The 20,421-nt window shown below is 37.9% G+C and overlaps 1 protein-coding gene across 1 annotated transcript; it reads right to left on the bottom strand.

Moving 5' to 3' along the window:
• Window positions 1-938: 938 nt before the first annotated feature.
• Window positions 939-18,944, bottom strand: LOC127517885 (H-2 class II histocompatibility antigen, A-Q alpha chain-like). Its single transcript, XM_051904056.1, has 4 exons — window positions 18,789-18,944; window positions 4,294-4,539; window positions 3,405-3,689; window positions 939-1,661 (listed from the first exon to the last, which is right to left on the bottom strand). Exons 1-4 carry the CDS (start codon window positions 18,844-18,846, stop codon window positions 1,540-1,542), a joined length of 711 nt encoding a protein of 236 aa, XP_051760016.1. The 5' UTR covers window positions 18,847-18,944; the 3' UTR covers window positions 939-1,539.
• Between the last annotated feature and the right edge of the window lie 1,477 nt (window positions 18,945-20,421).

Genomic DNA, 20,421 nt, shown 5'->3' with positions numbered 1-20,421 from the left:
TATATGGGTAAGGCGCTCTTTTAAATTCAGGTATGCCCAATTCTTTCAGAAATAGAAAATGGAGACAGAAAAGGTACACTTGGAGACACTAATACCTCCTTTAAGTAAAATCTCAATAACTTTTGTTTAGAAGGAGAGGCCATTCTTATCAATTTACTCAGCAAATCAGCATATTAGAATGATTTCTGAAGGATCATGTGACACTGAAAACTGGAGTAATGATGCTGAAAATTCAGCTTTGCCATCACAGGAATAAATTACTTTATAAAATATATTCAAACAGAAAACAGTTATTTTAAATTGTAATAATGTTTCACATTATTACTGTTTTTACTGTATTTTTAATTAGATAAATGCAGCCTTGGTGAGCAGACGAAACTTCTTTTAAAAACATTAAAAATCTTACCGATCCCAAACTTTTGACTGGTAGTGTATGTGGGTAGGGTATATCTTTTAAATTCAGATATACCCAATTCTCTAAAAAAAAAAAAAAAAATGCTGCAGAGCTGAACTGTTCCACATTATAATTCCTCCAGAATTGTGTTAACACAACTTTATTAATTGCTCATGGGTTACCAATATTTCACTTCATAATACTGTTCCAGATTAAGAATAACTTCTCCAGAATTGTATTGTAATAATGGATGAACATGCTGTTAGTTTTCTGCTATTAATAAAAATGTGGATAACTCATCCCACTATCCAATAAAGGCACTAATGCCCAAAGAATATATCTTAAAACAATGTTTTAGAATCATCATGACATTAATGGCATAGTCATGTAGATGGTCTAGGTTTAGGGGTAGGTTTAGGGTTAGTACCTAGTTATAACTCAGTTATTATATTTACTATAATAAGTACATAGTATGTACAGGACTGTAAAATAAAGTGCTACCACATGTTTTATAAAAAAAATTAGGGACCCAATAACACAGAAGTATCAGTACTTAATGTAAAGTGTTTAATGAGTTTTACCATAACATGCAATAAGTCTGATTTTACAGAAACATATAAAAGAGTATAAGATATCTCATAGATTCTTTTTATCAACAGAACATGGGAAGATAGTACAAACAGCTCCAATTCTCCTTTATTTGATGCATATCATAAAATACAAAGGCCAATATTTACTTATAGTAAATTGATTTGAATGGATTACAAAAATTACATAATATATTCTACCTCATTTTCAAATGTATGTTTAATTTGTATATGTTTTAATTTTACATGAAATATTTAAATTCACCCAGAAAGAAACTATATTTAGTAGGAAAAGAAACAACGAGAAAGTGTTTTTAGTACAATACTTATTATGAATTGCAAAGTGATCTGTAAATTTAATATCCACTATTTTTTTTCTTTTTATTTCAATTAAAGTCTTTTAAACCTTCCACATTTTGCATTTATCTATCTTTAACATTAACAATAGTTTTCTGCCATGTAGAATGACACACAAGTGCACAATAGCATTGTTTTTAAATTGCTCTGCTGCAATTCAATTAAGAGACCTTTTCATAGTTTGCTTCCATGACTCCATAGTCAGTTGCAGTTGTTTCCTTTAACAAGGAAGAAGGTTCCCGTTGCGACTCCCAGTAGCCCCAGAGTCAGACCTACTCCACAGAACACTGCTGGACCAACACCTGGGAGGGCAACATCAACATCTGGAAAATACATGTACAGATGCTGGTCATATAATTAGAATATCATCAAAGTTGATTTATTTCACTAATTCCATTCAAAAAGTGAAACTTGTATATTATATTCATTCATTACACACAGACTGATATATTTCAAATGTTTATTCCTTTTAATTTTGATGATTATAACTGACAACTAAGGAAAATCCTAAATTCAGTATCTCAGAAAATTAGAATATTGTGAAAAGGTTCAATATTGAAGACACCTGGTGCCACACTCTAATCAGCTAATTAACTCAAAACACCTGCAAAGGCCTTTAAATGGTCTCTCAGTCTAGTTCTGTAGGCTACACAATCATGGGGAAGACTGCTGACTTGACAATTGTCCAAAAGACGACCATTGACACCTTGCACAAGGAGGGCAAGACACAAAAGGTCATTGCAAAAGAGGCTGGCTGTTCACAGAGCTCTGTGTCCAAGCACATTAATAGAGAGGCAAAGGAAAGGAAAAGATGTGGTAGAAAAAAAGTGTACAAGCAATAGGGATAACCGCACCCTGGAGAGGATTGTGAAACAAAACCCATTCAAAAATGTGGGGGAGATTCACAAAGAGTGGACTGCAGCTGGAGTCAGTGCTTCAAGAACCACTACGCACAGACGTATGCAAGACATGGGTTTCAGCTGTCGCATTCCTTGTGTCAAGCCACTCTTGAACAACAGACAGCGTCAGAAGCATCTCGCCTGGGCTAAAGACAAAAAGGACTGGACTGCTGCTGAGTGGTCCAAAGTTATGTTCTCTGATGAAAGTAAATTTTGCATTTCCTTTGGAAATCAGGGTCCCAGAGTCTGGAGGAAGAGAGGAGAGGCACACAATCCACGTTGCTTGAGGTCCAGTGTAAAGTTTCCACAGTCAGTGATGGTTTGGGGTGCCATGTCATCTGCTGGTGTTGGTCCACTGTGTTTTCTGAGGCCCAAGGTCAACGCAGCCGTATACCAGGAAGTTTTAGAGCACTTCATGCTTCCTGCTGCTGACCAACTTTATGGAGATGCAGATTTGATTTTCCAACAGGACTTGGCACCTGCACACAGTGCCAAAGCTACCAGTACCTGGTTTAAGGACCATGGTATCCCTGTTCTTAATTGGCCAGCAAACTTGCCTGACCTTAACCCCATAGAAAATCTATGGGGTATTGTGAAGAGGAAGATGCGATATGCCAGACCCAACAATGCAGAAGAGCTGAAGGCCACTATCAGAGCAACCTGGGCTCTTATAACACCTGAGCAGTGCCACAGACTGATCGACTCCATGCCACGCCGCATTGCTGCAGTAATTCAGGCAAAAGGAGCCCCAACTAAGTATTGAGTGCTGTACAAGCTCATACTTTTCATGTTCATACTTTTCAGTTGGCCAAGATTTCTAAAAATCCTTTCTTTGTATTGGTCTTAAGTAATATTCTAATTTTCTGAGATACTGAATTTGGGATTTTCCTTAGTTGTCAGTTATAATAATCAAAATTAAAAGAAATAAACATTTGAAATATATCAGTCTGTGTGTAATGAATGAATATAATATATAAGTTTCACTCTTTGAATGAAATTAGTGAAATAAATTAACTTTTTGATGATTTTCTAATTATATGACCAGCACCTGTATATTTGAAGATGCATTAATATGATAACAGCTGAACAGATATTTTTTACAGAATGAAGAACTGGAAGAGTGCTGAAATGCAGTGTCCATGCATTTCATCTGAAAATCCCACTCACCCCATGTTTTGGTCTGAGGTTGTCCCTGGAGGGCTCTGTGGTTCACCGTGCAGCTGTAAATGTCTCCTTCAGCAGGTGTAAACTTAAGAGTGGAAAAGATGTTAAAAGTTCCATCTGCCCTTGGGCGGTACTGGCTTAAACTCATACCCTCTGTCACATTAACATTATTTTTAGTCCATGAGATTCTGAGAGATGGAGGATAGAAGCCGGTCACATGACAGATAAGGGTGTTCTTAACATCCAGCTGCACATCATCCTTTGGATAGATGGAAGTCTCGGGTGCATCTAGAACCACAGATAACTAGTCATTAATTCATTAGTTCATTTTAATAAACTATCGTAATATCGTAACCTTATTTAAATTATACTTTTAAGGGAAAACTTGATGACACTAGATGCATGTTATATCCAGCAGCTAATTTCATTTCTTTTTCCAGACAGATTAAGTGTTCACATCATGATAACACTTTACATCCATGTTCCTTTTTGGATTCTTTAATCACTAAGAATAAAAAAGTGAGTTAAGGCATAACAGTAAAGAGCATAAACACAACTATCTATCTCAATATAAGATTCTATTTTTGCTGCATCACGACATAAATCAGTTGGTTTTGATTAAAATAACCATTAATAAGGATCTTTATTCAGCGTGTATAACACAAATTTAAAATGGCTCACAAATAGTGTGCGAAAGTTGACTTTTTTATTGATGTTATTAGATCAGCCTATCAATGATTTATGCATTTGTGAATATCTTTTAGTCATTAATATGACCCTAAAACGTTATCAAAGGAAACATTAATGTAAAGTTTTACTCATATCATATGTTTATGCAGTGTTGATATTCATTTAAAAATATAAAGGTTCATAGCACATTCTCATGTCTTACCCATTTCTGGTGGTGGACTCTTGAAAGCTTTAGTCCAGGTGGCTAAATTAATTCTGCGAATTGCCGTATTTCTAACACTACCTTCATAAAATCCAGGAAATGTAATAGGATCTCCAAAATCAGGTAATGTCTCTACTCCTTTCTTCTGATTAAAGTCAGCATGCCACAACTCCTCGCCATCAAATCCATACATGTCTTCTGCTTCCGTATCAGAACATATTCCAATTGCGAAATCTTCATGAACAACTGAAAAAGATTGAGCATCATAAAACTTAATTCTTGGAGTTGACAATTTTGTTACATACATTGAATAGCTGAGAAGAAGAAAAAATATATATTTGATTATACTGTTCATAAATTGGAAGGGCACGTTATGTACTGCAGATACATAGCCTACCCAGTGGAGGGCTGCATTGGGATTGGGATCCCGCGGTTTTACCTTTGCTGCGGGTGGGAGTGGGCGATAAAAAATACACCGCAGGTCCCGCAGTCCCGCGATTTGCCACATAACAAGAAAGGAGTTAACAAATAAAGTTCACCGCAGTCGATCAGTAGGCTAACATTCTCTTCCTCCATAGCAGGCTAGGCCAAGTGATTCATTATTTAATTCATTCTTTTAGTACTTTTAATGTTTTTTTTTAGTATTGTTTATTTTCTTTTTGCTATATGTTAATAACAGCCCATGCTCATTATTGAAAAATAACATTTTTGCCAAATGCAAAATACGTCGCGTCGTTCACGTTTCATGACCGTTTCAATGTGAAATGTCCAGTGACTGGCGCTAAAAGCCTGTTTTTAGTTTTTTTTTCCTGAACAGAGGAGCGTATAGGGCAATGTCTTATTACGTTGGAGTTTGTACATATCACCGCAGTTCTGAATTGAAATGTCCGGAGAGTGGCGCTAAAAGCTTAATGCTCCATCACGTTTAATAACGTACACCTACACTAAATCTTAGTGTTAACAAAAGCAAATGTGACATAAAAACGCAATCGTAACCATGCTATTTTAGTTTGTTTTTTGAACTCTTGTCTTTGAGCTCTTTTGTCGTGTTTCGTTTCGTACCCGAGCTCCCCGCATCATAAGTAGCCTACAATTGTGCTGATGTTACACACGAAGTCCACACGTGTGTTTTTATGAAGATATAAGGTCCGTTTATTTCAAGAACACTTGCAACACCGAGTTACAGTCTGGGAAAACCATATAAACAATGCATGCTCATCCCCCCGTCTCGCGATTTTTTTCTCGTCCCATTCAATCTCACGAGTGTACCGATCTGTCTTCTACAAATCTCGTCTGCAAAGCTTCAGCTTAAAAGTCACAGACAGACATTAGCATACATACAGACTATTGTGCAGATAGAGCATGAAAAGAACAGAACCGTTAAATATAAATCACAAGACCTAAAAGAATGCAGAAAATTAAATAACTGTGTAATGTAAATGAAGGAGAAAGGGCAGATGTATCGATACTCGAAACCACGATCAGCAATGCAGCGATTGGCTGGCGGCAAGACAGCAACGTAATGACATCATATAATTAGAAAAGACACCTGACAAATTTCTGGACCTTTTTAATGAAACTGCCTAGCGAACAAAATGACAGAACGATATAAATAATAAATGAAATATGCAGTTTTTTTTTTTAACATGATTCCCAATCATTTAGATTCACAAGTATTTGTGCAGTCATTACGTTTTTATTTCAATGACTTAATTCGCAATTCATTTAATTTTATCTTTGAAGCAGATTTGTTACGTGACAGCATTAATTAAAGTTTTAATCAAAAATTAATTAAAGTCAAGATCATTATCTGCATCACCTGCGCTGCATCAAGCCACTCCCATAATAGTTGTCACCAAAATTAATGCACGGCTTAAAATAACTCAACGCCTTCTGCCACGATTTAAAGATAAGTTCCCCGAAGTAGCTGATGTGGCACACCAACTTGGCCGTGTTAATTCAAATAATAAAGCCCGTGGAATCATCTTCCAATTCACCTCGCGTTTTTACCGAGATGCTGTCTGGCGTGCCGCGAAGGACGCTGAGTTTCTGATTGAGAACCGACTGAAAATCACGGAAGACCTGTCACCGGCCGATAGAGCGAGGAGGATTACGCTTTGGCCCATAGTTGAAAAAGCCCAAAAAGAGAACAAAAGGGCTTTTTTCGTCGGCGGACGAGCATTTGTAGATGGTACGGAAATATTTCCTCCTGTCTAAAAGGTAATGGATCTGTTTTCCAGCTTGACTGATGCTTTGCGAACTTGACCTTGGAACTGATGTGTGCGTGAATTCTGGAACTTTGATCCAAATATACCTTTACCCACTTCTGACGGTGATGCGCTTATTTTTTCTTCCCTGGACATTCTTATTAACATCTTCCCTGAGCTTTTTTATTTACATCCTTTTAAAAAGAAATGATTATTTCAGACTTTCAACGATTTAAGTAAACAATGTGAGTTCCCTTTCGAAAGGGAACTTCTACTCTGCATTTGCAAACGCTATGGGGAACATCACGTGACTCGGTGTCTGAAAGCCAACTGGGAGAAGAACACGCACGGACAGTGCTTGAGGGCGCTGTCTGTGAGAGTTGTGAGCGTTTTCCCATGAGAACGCTCTGTTCCCACCTGGCCCTCTTCTCAAGGGAAGAGGCGTCAACATCTGCGCCTGGTGGGTCCGGCCCTGCTCGTGCCGAGGCAGAGCGGCGGCTGCACTCATGGGGCTCGCAGGTGGAGCTCGCTGCCAAGTTTGAGAGAGGTGTCACAGTCTCTCAATCTCTGGCGGCGGCTGGCGGGGATGAGCTCCTGGATGACGATGATGTCTTATCTCTGACATCATTGGATCTAGGAGCGAGTGTTCTTCTGCCTGCTAGCCCCCGTGAGCAGGAGATGGCAATGGAGGAGGAAGAAGTTGCGACTTCTTTTTTCTCCAAGCCTCCTTGCCCAGCATATGCCGAGTTACTGGAGGTTGTGGAGTGCGCCGCTGGCAGGCTGCAGCTGCCGTGGGAGCGCGTGAGGAAAGAGCCTGTTCACGGCAGGTTAGGCGAACGGTTTCTTTCTGACCACAACCCCGTAACTCCAGTGAGCCTTCCATTCCTTCCAGATCTTCACTTAGAGATCAAGAAGGCATGGAAGAACCCATACTCGGCCAGAATTCATCCACATCAGCGGGGGAATTTCGCTGATGTGGAGGGATTAGGCCAGCATAGGTATGTGTCGCTGCCGCCCATTGACGAGACGTTTGCCAACTATCTCGTCACGGGCAGGGCACAGACACTGAAAGCTCCGGTTCTGCCGTCCAGACCCCTTAAACTAACATCTCGTCTGAACGGCAGAGCATATGCTGCTGCAGGTCAGGCTGGCGCGGCTTTGCACACCATGGCGGTGTTGCAAGCCTACCAGGCTGACTTGCTGAAGGACCTGGATCGGGGGCAGGGTTTGTCCCCTGATGCGGTGGCTGAGGTGGGCCGCACCACGGATCTCGCTCTCTGGGCCACCGAGCAGACGGCCGCCTCGATTGGGAGATCGATGGCGGCCATGGTGGCCACGGAGAGGCATCTGTGGCTGAACATGGCGGACATCGGGGAGAAAGAGAAGGGCTCTCTACTCGATGCCCCAGTTTCGCCAACTGAGCTTTTCGGCGGCTCCGTTGAAACGGTTGTCGGAAAGTTCAGGGAGGCGAAGGCGCGCTCAGCAGCATACAAAAATTGCATACCGCTCAGGTTCGATCCTGGGCCCAGACAGCCAGGAGGCCCTGGCCCATCTCGAACCCAGGCTCAGAGGCAGGGCCAGAAGTTTAGTGTCGCCGCTCAAGCGCCTCCTCCACCTCGGAGCAAGTCGCAGAAGCGGCGGGATATGAGGAAGAGGAAGATGGACTTAAGGGAGGTGATTGATCACCAGCGTCAGCAACGCCACTGATCAATCCACTCTCTTGGCGAAGGTAATTCTACATCTGCCTTCGCCCCTCTTCCTTGGCCTCCCGGGCATTTTTAATCACTGTGCATGTTCAGGACGACACCTTTGAACAGTCAGGCTGACGGCTGGGCCCATGATGAAATTTTTCTGAAGGCCTGCCTTCTGGCTTGATAGTGAAAGGGTTCTTTGGGCTTCTAGAACCATGGATTTCATCCTTCCCATTTCAAATAAGTGAAGAAGGAGTCTTTGGTCTTCGAGCCACAGGAAGGTAAGACAAGGTCTGATTTAATTATTTAAATGTTTGACCTTGTGTTGTTCCTGTATAATTTCCTTAACATGTAACAGTAAACTGTGAACTATTTAGGGTTTTTTTGGGCAAAAGTGGAGTGTTGAGACTGACTGAGCAGGCCACAAAATGGCTGCCGCTTAGTTTTTTCTATATATATGAGTAGCCTCTCGGCTATTTTTCAGTATAGTTTGAGTTGGCACTCATTACTTCAGTTTATATGTCTACAGCGGCCCTAACCGGCCGCCTGACATTTTAGCTTTGAGCTTCGCTTTATTTCTCTCATCATGAGACTTGGAAGTGAAGATCAGGCTTTGTTATGGGCCTGTTGTAGTATATAGGCCTATAGCTTAGCGGCCAGGCTAGAGCTAGGTGATGTGTGGTATATGAAGTAACCCCATATGTATTTACTATCCTTTCAGGATGTGTAGTTCCTAGTTCTGGCTTCCTCCCGAGGGAGTTGTTTAGGCTGTATGCCCAATTATCCCCTTGCTTGTGTAGGTGTAATTGTGAGTTTAACAGCTAGGTTGTAGACTGTTTTTGACCCCCTGATGCTGTTTCTCAGGTGGTAGGCCCTTATCTTCACATAGATAAGTTATGCAGGTATGTGCTAGGCCCCACTTTCTAGAACTTTCATGCTAAAGGAAATGATTTTCTTCTGAGCCACTTGATGTTTTGTATTTATCAAGTTTGAGTTGACGTTGCTAGTTTTTAGCTCCTGTCCTCTAGGGCTTAGATCAGATCTGAGATCTGAGTTTGTGTTACTTTTAGTTCTAGACTTTTGCCCTACATTTGTACGTGAGCTTATTTATGCTGCCACAGGTTAGCACCTGCTCTCATAATAGCAGGCCCTTTTGCTGTAAAGTGGCCTCTATTTGAGTATATGGTGACTTATATTCCCCAGTTAAGAGTTTTTTTGTGTCACTGAGTGCATCACCCGTTGGATTGCATACTCAGGGTAGTTAGAGCCACTTTTTTGAGGAAAGTTGGTATCTAGTAGCTCCCTTTTTGGTGATCTTGTTAACAGCTATATTGCATATAACTCGGATTGTAGACCTTATGATACTCGGCCTCCTTCTAGTTAGCAGTTGTTTTTACAATGCTGTTTAACTGTTCATAATATGCTCACATATTCTCACAGATTTACGCTGCCACATGCCCTGCCACGTGTCTGTTGAGGTAGTAGGCTTGTATTAGCCTCCCTTAGACCATGTTGGTTTTGTTTGGTTCCCTTTAGTCACAAATATTTGTGACTAAGGATGCCTGGGAAACCATGCCACCATCGGCCACGCCCCATCACTGACGGATAGGCCCTAACAGGCCTGTTCACAATGTTCGGCAACGTTTTTCATGTATTAATCATCTTGGAAACTTCTAATACATGGCCTTTGGGTGGTATGGTTATGGTAGCCACTTGCTGATGCCACGTGTTTACTAAGGCAGGCCTACTTCGGCCTCCGGTGTAATATGTGGAGTTCAGTCATGTACTCCTTTTGCTGTGAGAGTAACAAGGTGTTTTTACCGAGTATTCCGAGTGGCTAGCCCCTCAGGTTGATTATGGTAGTGAAACCTTACGGAAGGTTGGTTTAACCTACATCTGCCTCCCTGAGTCTGATTCTAATCTAGTTGAGCTAAGAGCCACTTAGCGCCTAGGGTGGATCTTTTGTGCTCCTGGAAACGGCCACGAGACTTACGCCGTGTGTATTAGAGGTTGCTAGGCCTATGGGCTGCCTTTTTTGAACACACTGGAGTATGTTTGGGTGTATTTCTCTTTGAGAATTATCTGTATACACTTTTGTTGGCCAGAGGCCTAAGTGATAAATCCAGCCTCCTTTTTGTCTGGTTGTTTATCGTCCTTGGGGCCTAAACACTGCCACGAGCTGATGCCACATGTCTGTTGAGGTTATAGGCCCCTCCAGGCCTTCCTTAATACGTGTTGGCGTACGCTGCACTCCTCTTGCTTTAAAGAGTAAAAGGTGCTTTTTACTGAGTGCACTGCTCCTTGGATTGTGTTAGGTGGATTGTCATGCGGGCACTTTGCAGCCTCTTATGCTGCCATTGAAGTCGTCTGTCTACCCCAGAAAAACAAGACAGGTGTTCAGGGTGGCCCTTAAAACCAGGCCACTTTCTGTATAAGACTTCTGTTTCCACATAACTACTATCATGCTGTAGGCCCCTCCTCGGCCTCCATGAGTATGTGCCCATTGCATGGTCTACCTGTTAGGTGAGCTTCGTACTTCCCTTTTAGTGTTATGTTTGTAATAGTGCTTAGCTCCCTAAGCTGATCATAGTGGTAGGCCTTAATTAGGCCTCCTTATAAGATTCAGCCTCAGGCTGGTTTGTGCTCCCCTGTATCAGGGTTCTCTAGTGCACAGCCTCCTCAGTGCGTTAATTAAGCACTGAGTAGATCCTAGGATGAGTGGATTGTACTCCTCTCAATACGAGGGTTCATAGCACTTAGCTGAGTTCTGCTCTCCAGGATGCCCATCTCTACGCAGGGGTTTGAGTTTGTTTCTGCCTCTTTGCAGTCACTCTTACTTACTATCTTCTACGAAGAATGTGTTTTAGAGGCTCTGTATTCAGACAGGATTGGGAAAGACTAAGTTTGTCTCGTGACAGACCAGGTCGGCCTCCCTGGTGGCATTGGGGGTGACTTCGTTCCCCTCTAGTGACTGGCCGAGGTTCCCTTCGGTTCCTTGGCCACATTCCCTTAAAGGGATCGCTTTCTCTTCGGAAAAGCTGGTTCCAGATGCCTTAGCAGCTTCTGTAGGACCTCTGAGGAACAGCTTGGGCTGTTGGCCAAAGGCAATGCTGTCACTGACAGCCTGGTGTGACCCGAGGGGGAGTTGCCAAGCAGTTCTCTAACTGCTCTGGAGCCTTTGTCTCAGCCATATTTCTTGGCAGGCACTCTCCTCAAGCATGGCGCCATGGGTATATCATTCCCCATAGCGTTTGCAAATGCAGAGTAGAAGTTCACTTTCGAAAGGGAATGTCTCAGGTTACGTATGTAACCATGGTTCCCTGAGAACAGGGAACGAGACTCTGCGTTTCCTTGCCATGCTTCGGGCTGCCTGCTGAACAGTCCCTCAAGACGATGGATAATGACTGCTTCCCCAGGCGCGCCTTTTATACTTTCGGGTCGCGCCGTATGACGTCATAGGCTGTCGCTGGCCAATAGGCATTGGAGTTATTGGATAGTTGGCTTTCAGACACCGAGTCACGTGATGTTCCCCATAGCGTTTGCAAACGCAGAGTCTCGTTCCCTGTTCTCAGGGAACCATGGTTACATACGTAACCTGAGACGTTTTTTTCAACCCCTTTAAAGGGGGGAATTATAGTTGTTGTTCCTCAATTGTACATCTTTATTTTCTAGCTCGATATATGAAGGGATTGTTGACCTCATCCCTTACTATTAAAGCTTGTTCTGACCAGTTAGGTTCTCTGTCACGGTGACTTAATCCTTTATACTTGTTCTTAGAACTAGTTCTTCTATTATTGTTCTGTTTTTTTTTTGTTTGTTTTTTGTTTTGTTTTTTTCTTTATTCTTCTATGTCCTTGTCTATTATTTCTTTAAATTGTAGAGGGCTACGAAACATTCTTAAGTGTAAAGCAGTCTTTCTGTATCTTAAAAGTTTCAACACAGATCTTTGTTTTTTACAAGAATCTCATTCAACGTTGAAACTTTTTGTAACTGATGATTTTAAGATAATTGCACACTTTTGTGCTAAATTTTATAATGATTTATATTCTTCTAAATTTTGCCAGCAGTCTGACACAGATTTTTTTGATTCCTTATCTCACATAAAACAAATTAATAATGAAGATTGTAGTCTGCGTGATGCACCCATTAGTCTTTCAGAAATTCTTGATTCAATAAATAATTTAAAAAGTAACAAATCCCCAGGTACTGATGGGCTATCTGCAGAGCTTTATAAAGCATTTAGTCAAAAATTAGCACCTTTTTTTACATAAAATGTTTTTAGAGAGTATTGAGAAAACAACGCTTCCTCCCTCTTTGTGTCAGGGGCTAATAACATTGATTCCCAAGCCCAATAGAGATCCCCTTTTAATAGAAAATTGGCACCCAATTTCCTTACTGAATACTGATTATAAAATTATTGCTTTAGTCTTAGCAAAAAGACTAAAATTTATTCTTAATAATATAATAGATGAGTGCCAATCAGGTTTTATACATCAGAGACATATTTATAATAATATACGCTTGATTTTTTGACTTGTTGGATTATTCAGATCTTATTTCCACTGATAGTTTTATCCTCTTTCTTGACTATTACAAAGCATTTGATTGTTTAGAACATGAATTTATGTTACAAGCCCTACACAGAATGGGTTTCGGTGATTTTTTTTTGCAAATGTATTAAAATGCTTTACTGTAATGGGAATAGCTCTATCCGACTCAATAATGGCACCACAGTGTAAAGCGTGGTGTAAGACAAGGTTGCCCCATCTCCCCATATCTTTTTCTAATAGCTACACAAATTTTAAATTTACATATTAAAGAGAGCCCTGTGAAGGGAATTTCTATTGCTGGTACGGAATTGATCATTAGCCAACTGGCAGATGATACAGCATTGTTTCTAAGAGATATCTCTCAGATCCCTATTGCTTTAACCTCTCTTCAGTCTTTCCAATGCATCTGGCCTTTTTGCTTAATATTAATAAATGTGAGTTACTCCCGATAAAAAAAAAAAAAAAAATGTGCTCCATCCTCTATCTGTAACATTCCCATCAAAGATAGTGTCACATATTTAGGAATCAAAATAATAAAAGATACTAAACTAAGATGTCAGATGAATTTTAGTCCAGTTGTGGAGAAAACATAGAAAAAATTTAACCTTTGGTTGTTAAGAGATCTATCTTTGATAGGTAGAACTCTGCTTACTAAAGCAGAAGGGATTTCCCAGTTATCCTACGCTGCTCAGTCTCTATTTGTGGATAAATCTACTTGGAAGTTGATTGATGTAATGTTACTTAAATTTCTTTGGAAAAATAAAACTCATTATATTAGAAAATCAGTTATTTTGAATTCTTATAATAAAGGCGGCTTAAATTTTATTGATTTTGATTCTCTTAACAATACCTTAAATTAATTGGCTTAAACGTTTCCTTCACAATCAATCTTCTATTTGGAGTATAATCCCAAGTTATGTCTTTTCTCAATTAGGAGGTATACATTTCCTTTTAATGTGCAATTATTATGTTAGTAAACTTCCTATCAAACTTTCCAATTATCATCAGCAAATGCTTCTGGCTTGGAGACTTATTTACAAGCATAATTTCTCGCCACACAATTTTTTTTATTTGGAACAACTGTAATATTCTACATAAGAGGAAATCTTTGTTTTTTGAAAACTGGTTCACTAATGGAGTGATGTTAGTAAACCAGCTGTTTGATAGTGATGGTAATTTATTTAGTTATTCCGATTTTATTTCAAGATATCAATTCCCAGTATCTAGTAAAGAATTTAATATAGTTTTCAAAGCCATCTCTTTAGAAATCTGTATGCTGTTTAGAAACCATAATAGTGCTACAGTGATTTCTGTTTGTCCCCCTAGCCCTGAATCCACTGTGGTTGGTTCTATTTGTTTTTCAGGGCATAAATCCAATTACAAAATCAGGTCATTATTTTTGGACCTTGTTACTTCTATTCCTTCCTCCATTTCTTATTGGAATAACCTTTTTGATGATATTAAGTGGTCATATGTTTGGTCACTCCCTCAGAAATTCTTCCTAACAAATAAAGTTAAAGAAATATCCTATAAAATTATTCAAAGATTTTATCCAGTTAAGTACTTTTTACAGAAATTTAGAAGTGACATTGATACATCCTGCTCTTTTTGTGAAGCCTCTTCTGAAACTGTTGATCATTTGTTTTGGGAATGTCTTTACTTGGCCTTTCTGGAATAACACTGATGCTCTGATTGTCCAAATTTTTTTTTTTGTAACTTTTCTTTATCATATAGACACATTCTTTTTGGGTTTTATGTTAAAGACAAGAATCTACCTAATGCAAGTTTTTACATAAACCTTCTTTTATTTATTGGAAAGTTTTATATCCATAAATGTAAATATATGAAAAGTAAACCCCACTTTAACTTTTTCAAACAAGAATTGAAGATGTATTTAAATACAATTTCAACCTCTGTTAACAAGAAAGCATTGAAAACATCCAGAATTTGTGCCATGTTTAATATTCTTCCTTAATATATTTGTTTCTTTATTTATTTGCCCTCTTTTCTTTTTTCTTTTTTTCTCTCTTCTCCAATTTTTAGGATTATCAGTTTTTTACATATTTCTACTGTTTACTATTGAAAAATAATTTATTTATTTGAAATATTGTTTATATTTTTTGTATATACCGACTTGTTTTTTTTTTGTTTTTGTTTTTTTAATATTGCAATAAAAAAATAAATAAATAAATAAATGGCTCAGAATAACTGTAGCTACAAGCATGTGTGAGAGACTCACACAATTGTACAGTAATTATTCCATCACTAATAAATCTTTCAATGATTAAAACTAGCTGTGTCTATAGTATTATAGACATTATAATATTTTCACAACATTATAATATTATTTTAAAATTAATTTGTAAATTATTATCATTTTAAATTATTGTCCCTGGATAAGTAGAGTACTCTTAAAATAAATTAGCAGTAGCTGGGACAGATTTTAAGTATCAATTTTGCTTAAAAAGATGCCATCTAACCCTGTTTACATGAAATAAGCCTGCTCCTGAGCAGGTTTAAGCTTACGGACCTGTTGCTATGGCAGCAAGTCCAGGATGAGCGTCGAAGAACCGAACAATCCAAGATCATGCCAAATCGTCATCAATCAAATTCAGCTAATCCAGCAAATTAGCGACGTACGAAGAACGGGCCTCTGGTTAAGTGATGCAAACCTCCAAAATGTATTTGTTTACAAATCATGCACTATGGTAAAAAGTGTTTTGAGGTCATAATATAATATTGTGCAAGGAGCAAAACACGTCTTTATTTATCCATAATCTGCCTTTGTCACGTTTTGAGTTTCTCTTTCTCTCTTCTGTTCATGTTTGAGTTTCTTTGTTAATCTTCTGAACTGAGGACTCAAATCAATCTGTAAACATAGAAACAAACAGGGAGAGAACGAAGGAGAACCGAACTAATTAACAGACTCAGGTGTGTTTTGTTAATTATCTTGTCAGCTCCTTTGTTTGCCCTTCTACTTAAGCCCTCACTTTGTTAGTCCCTTTCTTGCATTGTTTCGTGTTAATGTGTTTGTAGTACAGTTTTCTCTGAGTTTTTGTCCAGTTTATTGTTTTGAATTTGTGGATTAAAGTCTATTTCATTAGCTACATTGTCTTGTGCTTTCATCTCAGCCACTTACCCGTGACAGCCTTGTAATCATAATTTTGTATGAAAAGGATTAAAAGTGCTTTTTGTTTTACTGCATCTAGTGTTCATTTCTGTTGGAAACTGCAATTATATGTAGCCTACATTTTGCTACGTTTTTTTTTTTTTATTTATTTATTTTTTTGCAAAAATGCCACAGGTACGTTTTTCCAATGAGCCTGTGTTTATTAATTAGGCTACTGTACATAAACATAATATCTGTGAGGTTTTTATGTCCTATTTATTTTATTTAGTGTGTTTTATATTTAATTTATTATTTATTTTTATAAGTTATTCGAGTTATTCACTTGCCTTTTTAGGTTATCAGAGTTTGTGTTATCAGAGTTACTGTTATGGTTAGGTGCGTGTGTGTTATGTTTTTAAATATGTTTTTGGCTTCAATAGTTGCGATGCTTTGCTTTAATAGTTGATAGAGTTTTATAAGGCTAATAAAAAGCTGGTTGAATGTGTTTGTCATTTGTGGTGCTACAGTAGCATTACTTTATCTTCAAGTCAGTTTAATTGAACACAATGTTTAGCATAGCCCTAATGTTGGTGTAATTTTCCCCCAGTTTCAACCAATTGACCAATTGCAGTCAGTGTTTAACACTAGAACCGCAAGGGGTTGTTCTACCTAAAACCGCCAGTGGGTAAAATTTACCCATGCACATGATTACTGTATTCTAAAAAATGTATTATGTCACTGTATTATGCCACTGTCTTCACAAAAATGTCTAGAGTCATGAAATGATTATTTTTAGTCAGCAACTATGTTTTTGTCCTGTTGTTTTATACTATTTTAAGCAGGCTACACTAATCACTTTTTGGTGAATATAGGCTAAACCAGCCTGCAATGACAACAAGAATTAGAAGGAAATAAATACATATTTGGTTGCTGTAATATTATAATAAAATGTCATTAATCACATATTAAGATACAGATTAAGACCCACGTTATTTAAATGACTAAAACACCCTAAATAGATAATAAAGAGCAATAATAATTCACTGTGCTGCAAAGGATGTATGATGCAACGACAAATTCAAGCGCACAGTTTCACCTAATTAATTATTAATTTGTTTAGTTATATAATTTATAATTTGAATAAGAGGACAACACCAATAAACTTGAGGTAATCATAAAAACTGCTTTATTCATTACATCATAGATCACGATCCATGAAATTTTTTTATTTATTTATTTATTTATTTATTTATTTTATTTTTTCAGGAAATGGGCAGACTTGAATAAATAGCAACACAGTAGCAAACAATACAAAATAAAAATTGCAAAACAAAAATTCATCCAAAGTTTGAACATTTATGAGTAGGCTAAAACATCTTCATTTGAACATGCGTTGACCATTTACAGTAAGCCTACACATTGCTCAAACACAGCGCGAAAATAAAGGAATTATATAGCGGTAAATTTGACCTGCTTTTAGGTAGGCCTATAAATGCCCCGTTTTTTAATCTGGTTTTAGCTAAAAAAAAAAAAAAATTAACAACGGGATTGTAAATAACACAATTTTAGTAAAAGTCAATGACTGGGAGACTTGGATATTTTATTGAAAATCTGTTATGTGCATTTGAAAAACATCAGTTCTAGTGTTAAAAAAAAAAAAAAAGAAAGAAAGGGAAAGAAATGGTATACTTTATTTTACACTATACTTGTTAAAGTGTAATTACACAAAAACATAACTTAATAGGGGAGGGTTTGGTTTGGGTTTACTTTCTTGTAATGATGCATAAAGTTCTGTTACTTTAGTAAATAAAATGAGAAGCTTGAAGAATAAGGAATAAGGTTACATTTATTGAGAATATTAGTGACCTATGGGTTGTCCTAAGAGACAACTTCAATGTTAAATTGGGTTTGGTGTACTGAAGTGTTGGGTGATTGACTGTTACAAGCGTAATCACTATAATTTATTTATTGCGAAAATGTCAAAAGTGGTACCAAAAGTAGTTCAAATGATGATGAGTTGAATTCGCAGACCTCTCTGGCAGTAATAGTTTTTTATGGGGTAACAGAATTTATGTTATTAATCCATGAAAATATGAATCCGGCTTCTCTTTTCGGCTTCTCTCACTTTACGTAAAAATACACAGGTATTCAACTGTAGGTGGGGGGAGAGAATGAATAGTGCTCTCTTCCACTCTCATTACCCAAAACTGAGGTGCCCTTGAGCAAGGCACCTAACCCCCAATCGCTCCCCGGGTGCCACAACAAAATCGGCTGCCCACTACCCAGGTGTGTGTCCACGGTGTGTGTGTGTGTGTGTGTGTGTGTGTGTGTGTGTGTGCACTTGGACGGGTGAAATGCAGAGCACAAATTCCTTTCACTTTTACTTATTTAAATATTTCCTGCATTACTATTTAAATTTTTGTTTGTTGTTTTGGCCGTGTTCTTCCCTTGAAGTTATTGTTCTCTGATATTTCCTCTTTGTTCAGTAAAAGGTACTTTTGTTTTGCATTTATCTGGTTGTTCTGTTGATTCTTGGGGCAAAATATTGATACAGTACATCCTGTTCCTCTCCACTGATTGTTAATTTTTCATTTATAATTTTTTTTTTTTTTTTATTGCATTGCTATTGAATTAACTAAATTGTTAATTCATTATTGAAATACTAAATTTATGTAAGATTATTCAGTTCATGTCATTTAAAGTTTTGTACAGAGAGTTTTGGAAATTACTTGTTACTTATTTTTGGAAAAACAGTACCAAAGTGGGTAAAACATTTATAAACCAAATGTTCTGTAGTGTGAAAGGAAACATTTACAACACTAATAAATGCACAAGCAGGTTTTAAATGAATAGTTAGCGTTATTACAAGTGATCAGTTTGAAGTTCTTTTAAGCACTTATGAAAACAGTACCAGAATGATTAAAAAACTTTAACTTACATTCAGCATCAGTTGAGAGAACAACGGTAAGGGCAAGAATAATTATGTACAGCTCCATCTTGATAGAGAGTCAAACAAATATAAAAAGTCAGACAAATATTTAACTGAGGTGAAAAAAAGAGTGTCACTCCTTTTTTTAGGGCTTTTTTGCATCATCCACTCAAAGTTTGACTCACTCTGTGACATTGCTGTATCTAGGAAGAATGAAAATGTTTCCTCTTTCAGTCCAGTCAGGCTATCCTTATCTAATGTACTCTGACATGCTGGGTTTATCATTTTACAGTAACTTTTATTGTAAAATGCAAATGCAATGTTGTTGTTTTTGTTATAATAAGAGCTGTTGTCTGGTTTTAAATGTTTATTAAAGAGTTTACAGCAAGGTCATGTGAAAACATGACTTGTGCAATGGCCAAGCCCGAAAAAAACTTGCCAAAAACTTCCTTAAAGAAAATGCTGGGCATGCTATGAGCAGGTTAGTTCTTTATCCTGTCTTCTTAAAAACATTAAGCATGAGTTCAAAGTTCACTAACCAATTTTTAATTTGTATTTTAAATCAAATTTATAGTTTCAGTTTTAATTTTATTTTTTTATAAAATAACATAACAACATAACATTTTTTTAAGTGTTTGTAATGAATAATTCAGCAAGCAGCAACCAAAGAGTAAAGGTTTTACTGGTTAGCATGATCCAGTTAGCACCTTCTGGTAGATGCTGTAAATACACCATTATGGATGCAAAGTGATCCATTTAGAATTGGCCATGAATTTTGAATAAATATTTTCTTGCACGCAACACATCAATTATTTTTAATATTATAGTAAATGTTTTGCAGTGACCAACTGTTTTAATTATTATTATTGTTGTTGTTGATGTTGTTGGAGGTCTCTTAAAGTGCCATGAAACAGCCACTTTTGGCAACAGTTGTACAGCTGTGGTCAAAAGATTACATCTTGCAGAATCTCAAAATGTTACTAATGTTAACAAAGAGGTTTCACAAAAATTGCATTTTATTTACTTCCCTGGGGCCTATATCATGAAGCTGGTTTAGGAGGCTAGCCAGGTTTCTTTCAGTTTAGCTTGCAACTTGCGCCAGTCCTGGGTTTTAGCAAAGACTATAGAATAACACAAGACGCATCACTCCTATTGTTTTGAATGGGAGAATGTGCAATTCGCAATATGGCGGAATAAGTCCCCCCTTCTAAATAAGAGCCAATCGCCGATTGGTAAAGTCATCGTGTCACTGCAGCGGCGTTAGAAGCTCCGGTTTCTATAGAAACAGTCAGACGCGCGCCTCCGAAATAAGGCACAAGAGACATGCATTTAGGACTGCGCATGCGCATTAGCTTGATCCAGCCTGAAAAATACAGTTTTTTTGTCATGATTCGAGCGTTTAGAAACAAAATTTATGAGACAGTTGTTGTCATATTTCATTAATGATTTCAAATATGAAATTTAATCGAAAGCTTGGCAAACAGCTTTGGAGAATTTGATGTTTCCCCATTCAAAGAGATAGGAGCTGCACTTGGATGCCCGAGAGGCGTTTCAAAGATGGCCGCCAAGTGAAATGACTTGTCTTAAAGGGACTTTGGTTTTAGGCACCAAAGTGACTGCCTTTTAGCAGTGTTCATCGCCA

The sequence above is a fragment of the Ctenopharyngodon idella genome, chromosome 8 (assembly GCF_019924925.1).
Source record: "Ctenopharyngodon idella isolate HZGC_01 chromosome 8, HZGC01, whole genome shotgun sequence".
NCBI lineage: Eukaryota > Metazoa > Chordata > Actinopteri > Cypriniformes > Xenocyprididae > Ctenopharyngodon > Ctenopharyngodon idella.
Note: the sequence above shows the minus strand (reverse complement) of the source record. Positions and strands in the feature narration are given on the sequence as shown.

Excerpts from the sequence above, each read along its gene's own strand:
- LOC127517885 (XM_051904056.1), bottom strand. The coding sequence starts at position 18,846 with ATGGAGCTGTACATAATTATTCTTGCCCTTACCGTTGTTCTCTCAACT. Across the intron at positions 4,540-18,788 it reads TCTCTCAACTGATGCTGAAT|TTGTTCATGAAGATTTCGCA; the intron begins GTAAGTTAAAGT and ends AATCTTTTTCAG. Across the intron at positions 3,690-4,293 it reads GAGTCCACCACCAGAAATGG|ATGCACCCGAGACTTCCATC; the intron begins GTAAGACATGAG and ends CTGTGGTTCTAG.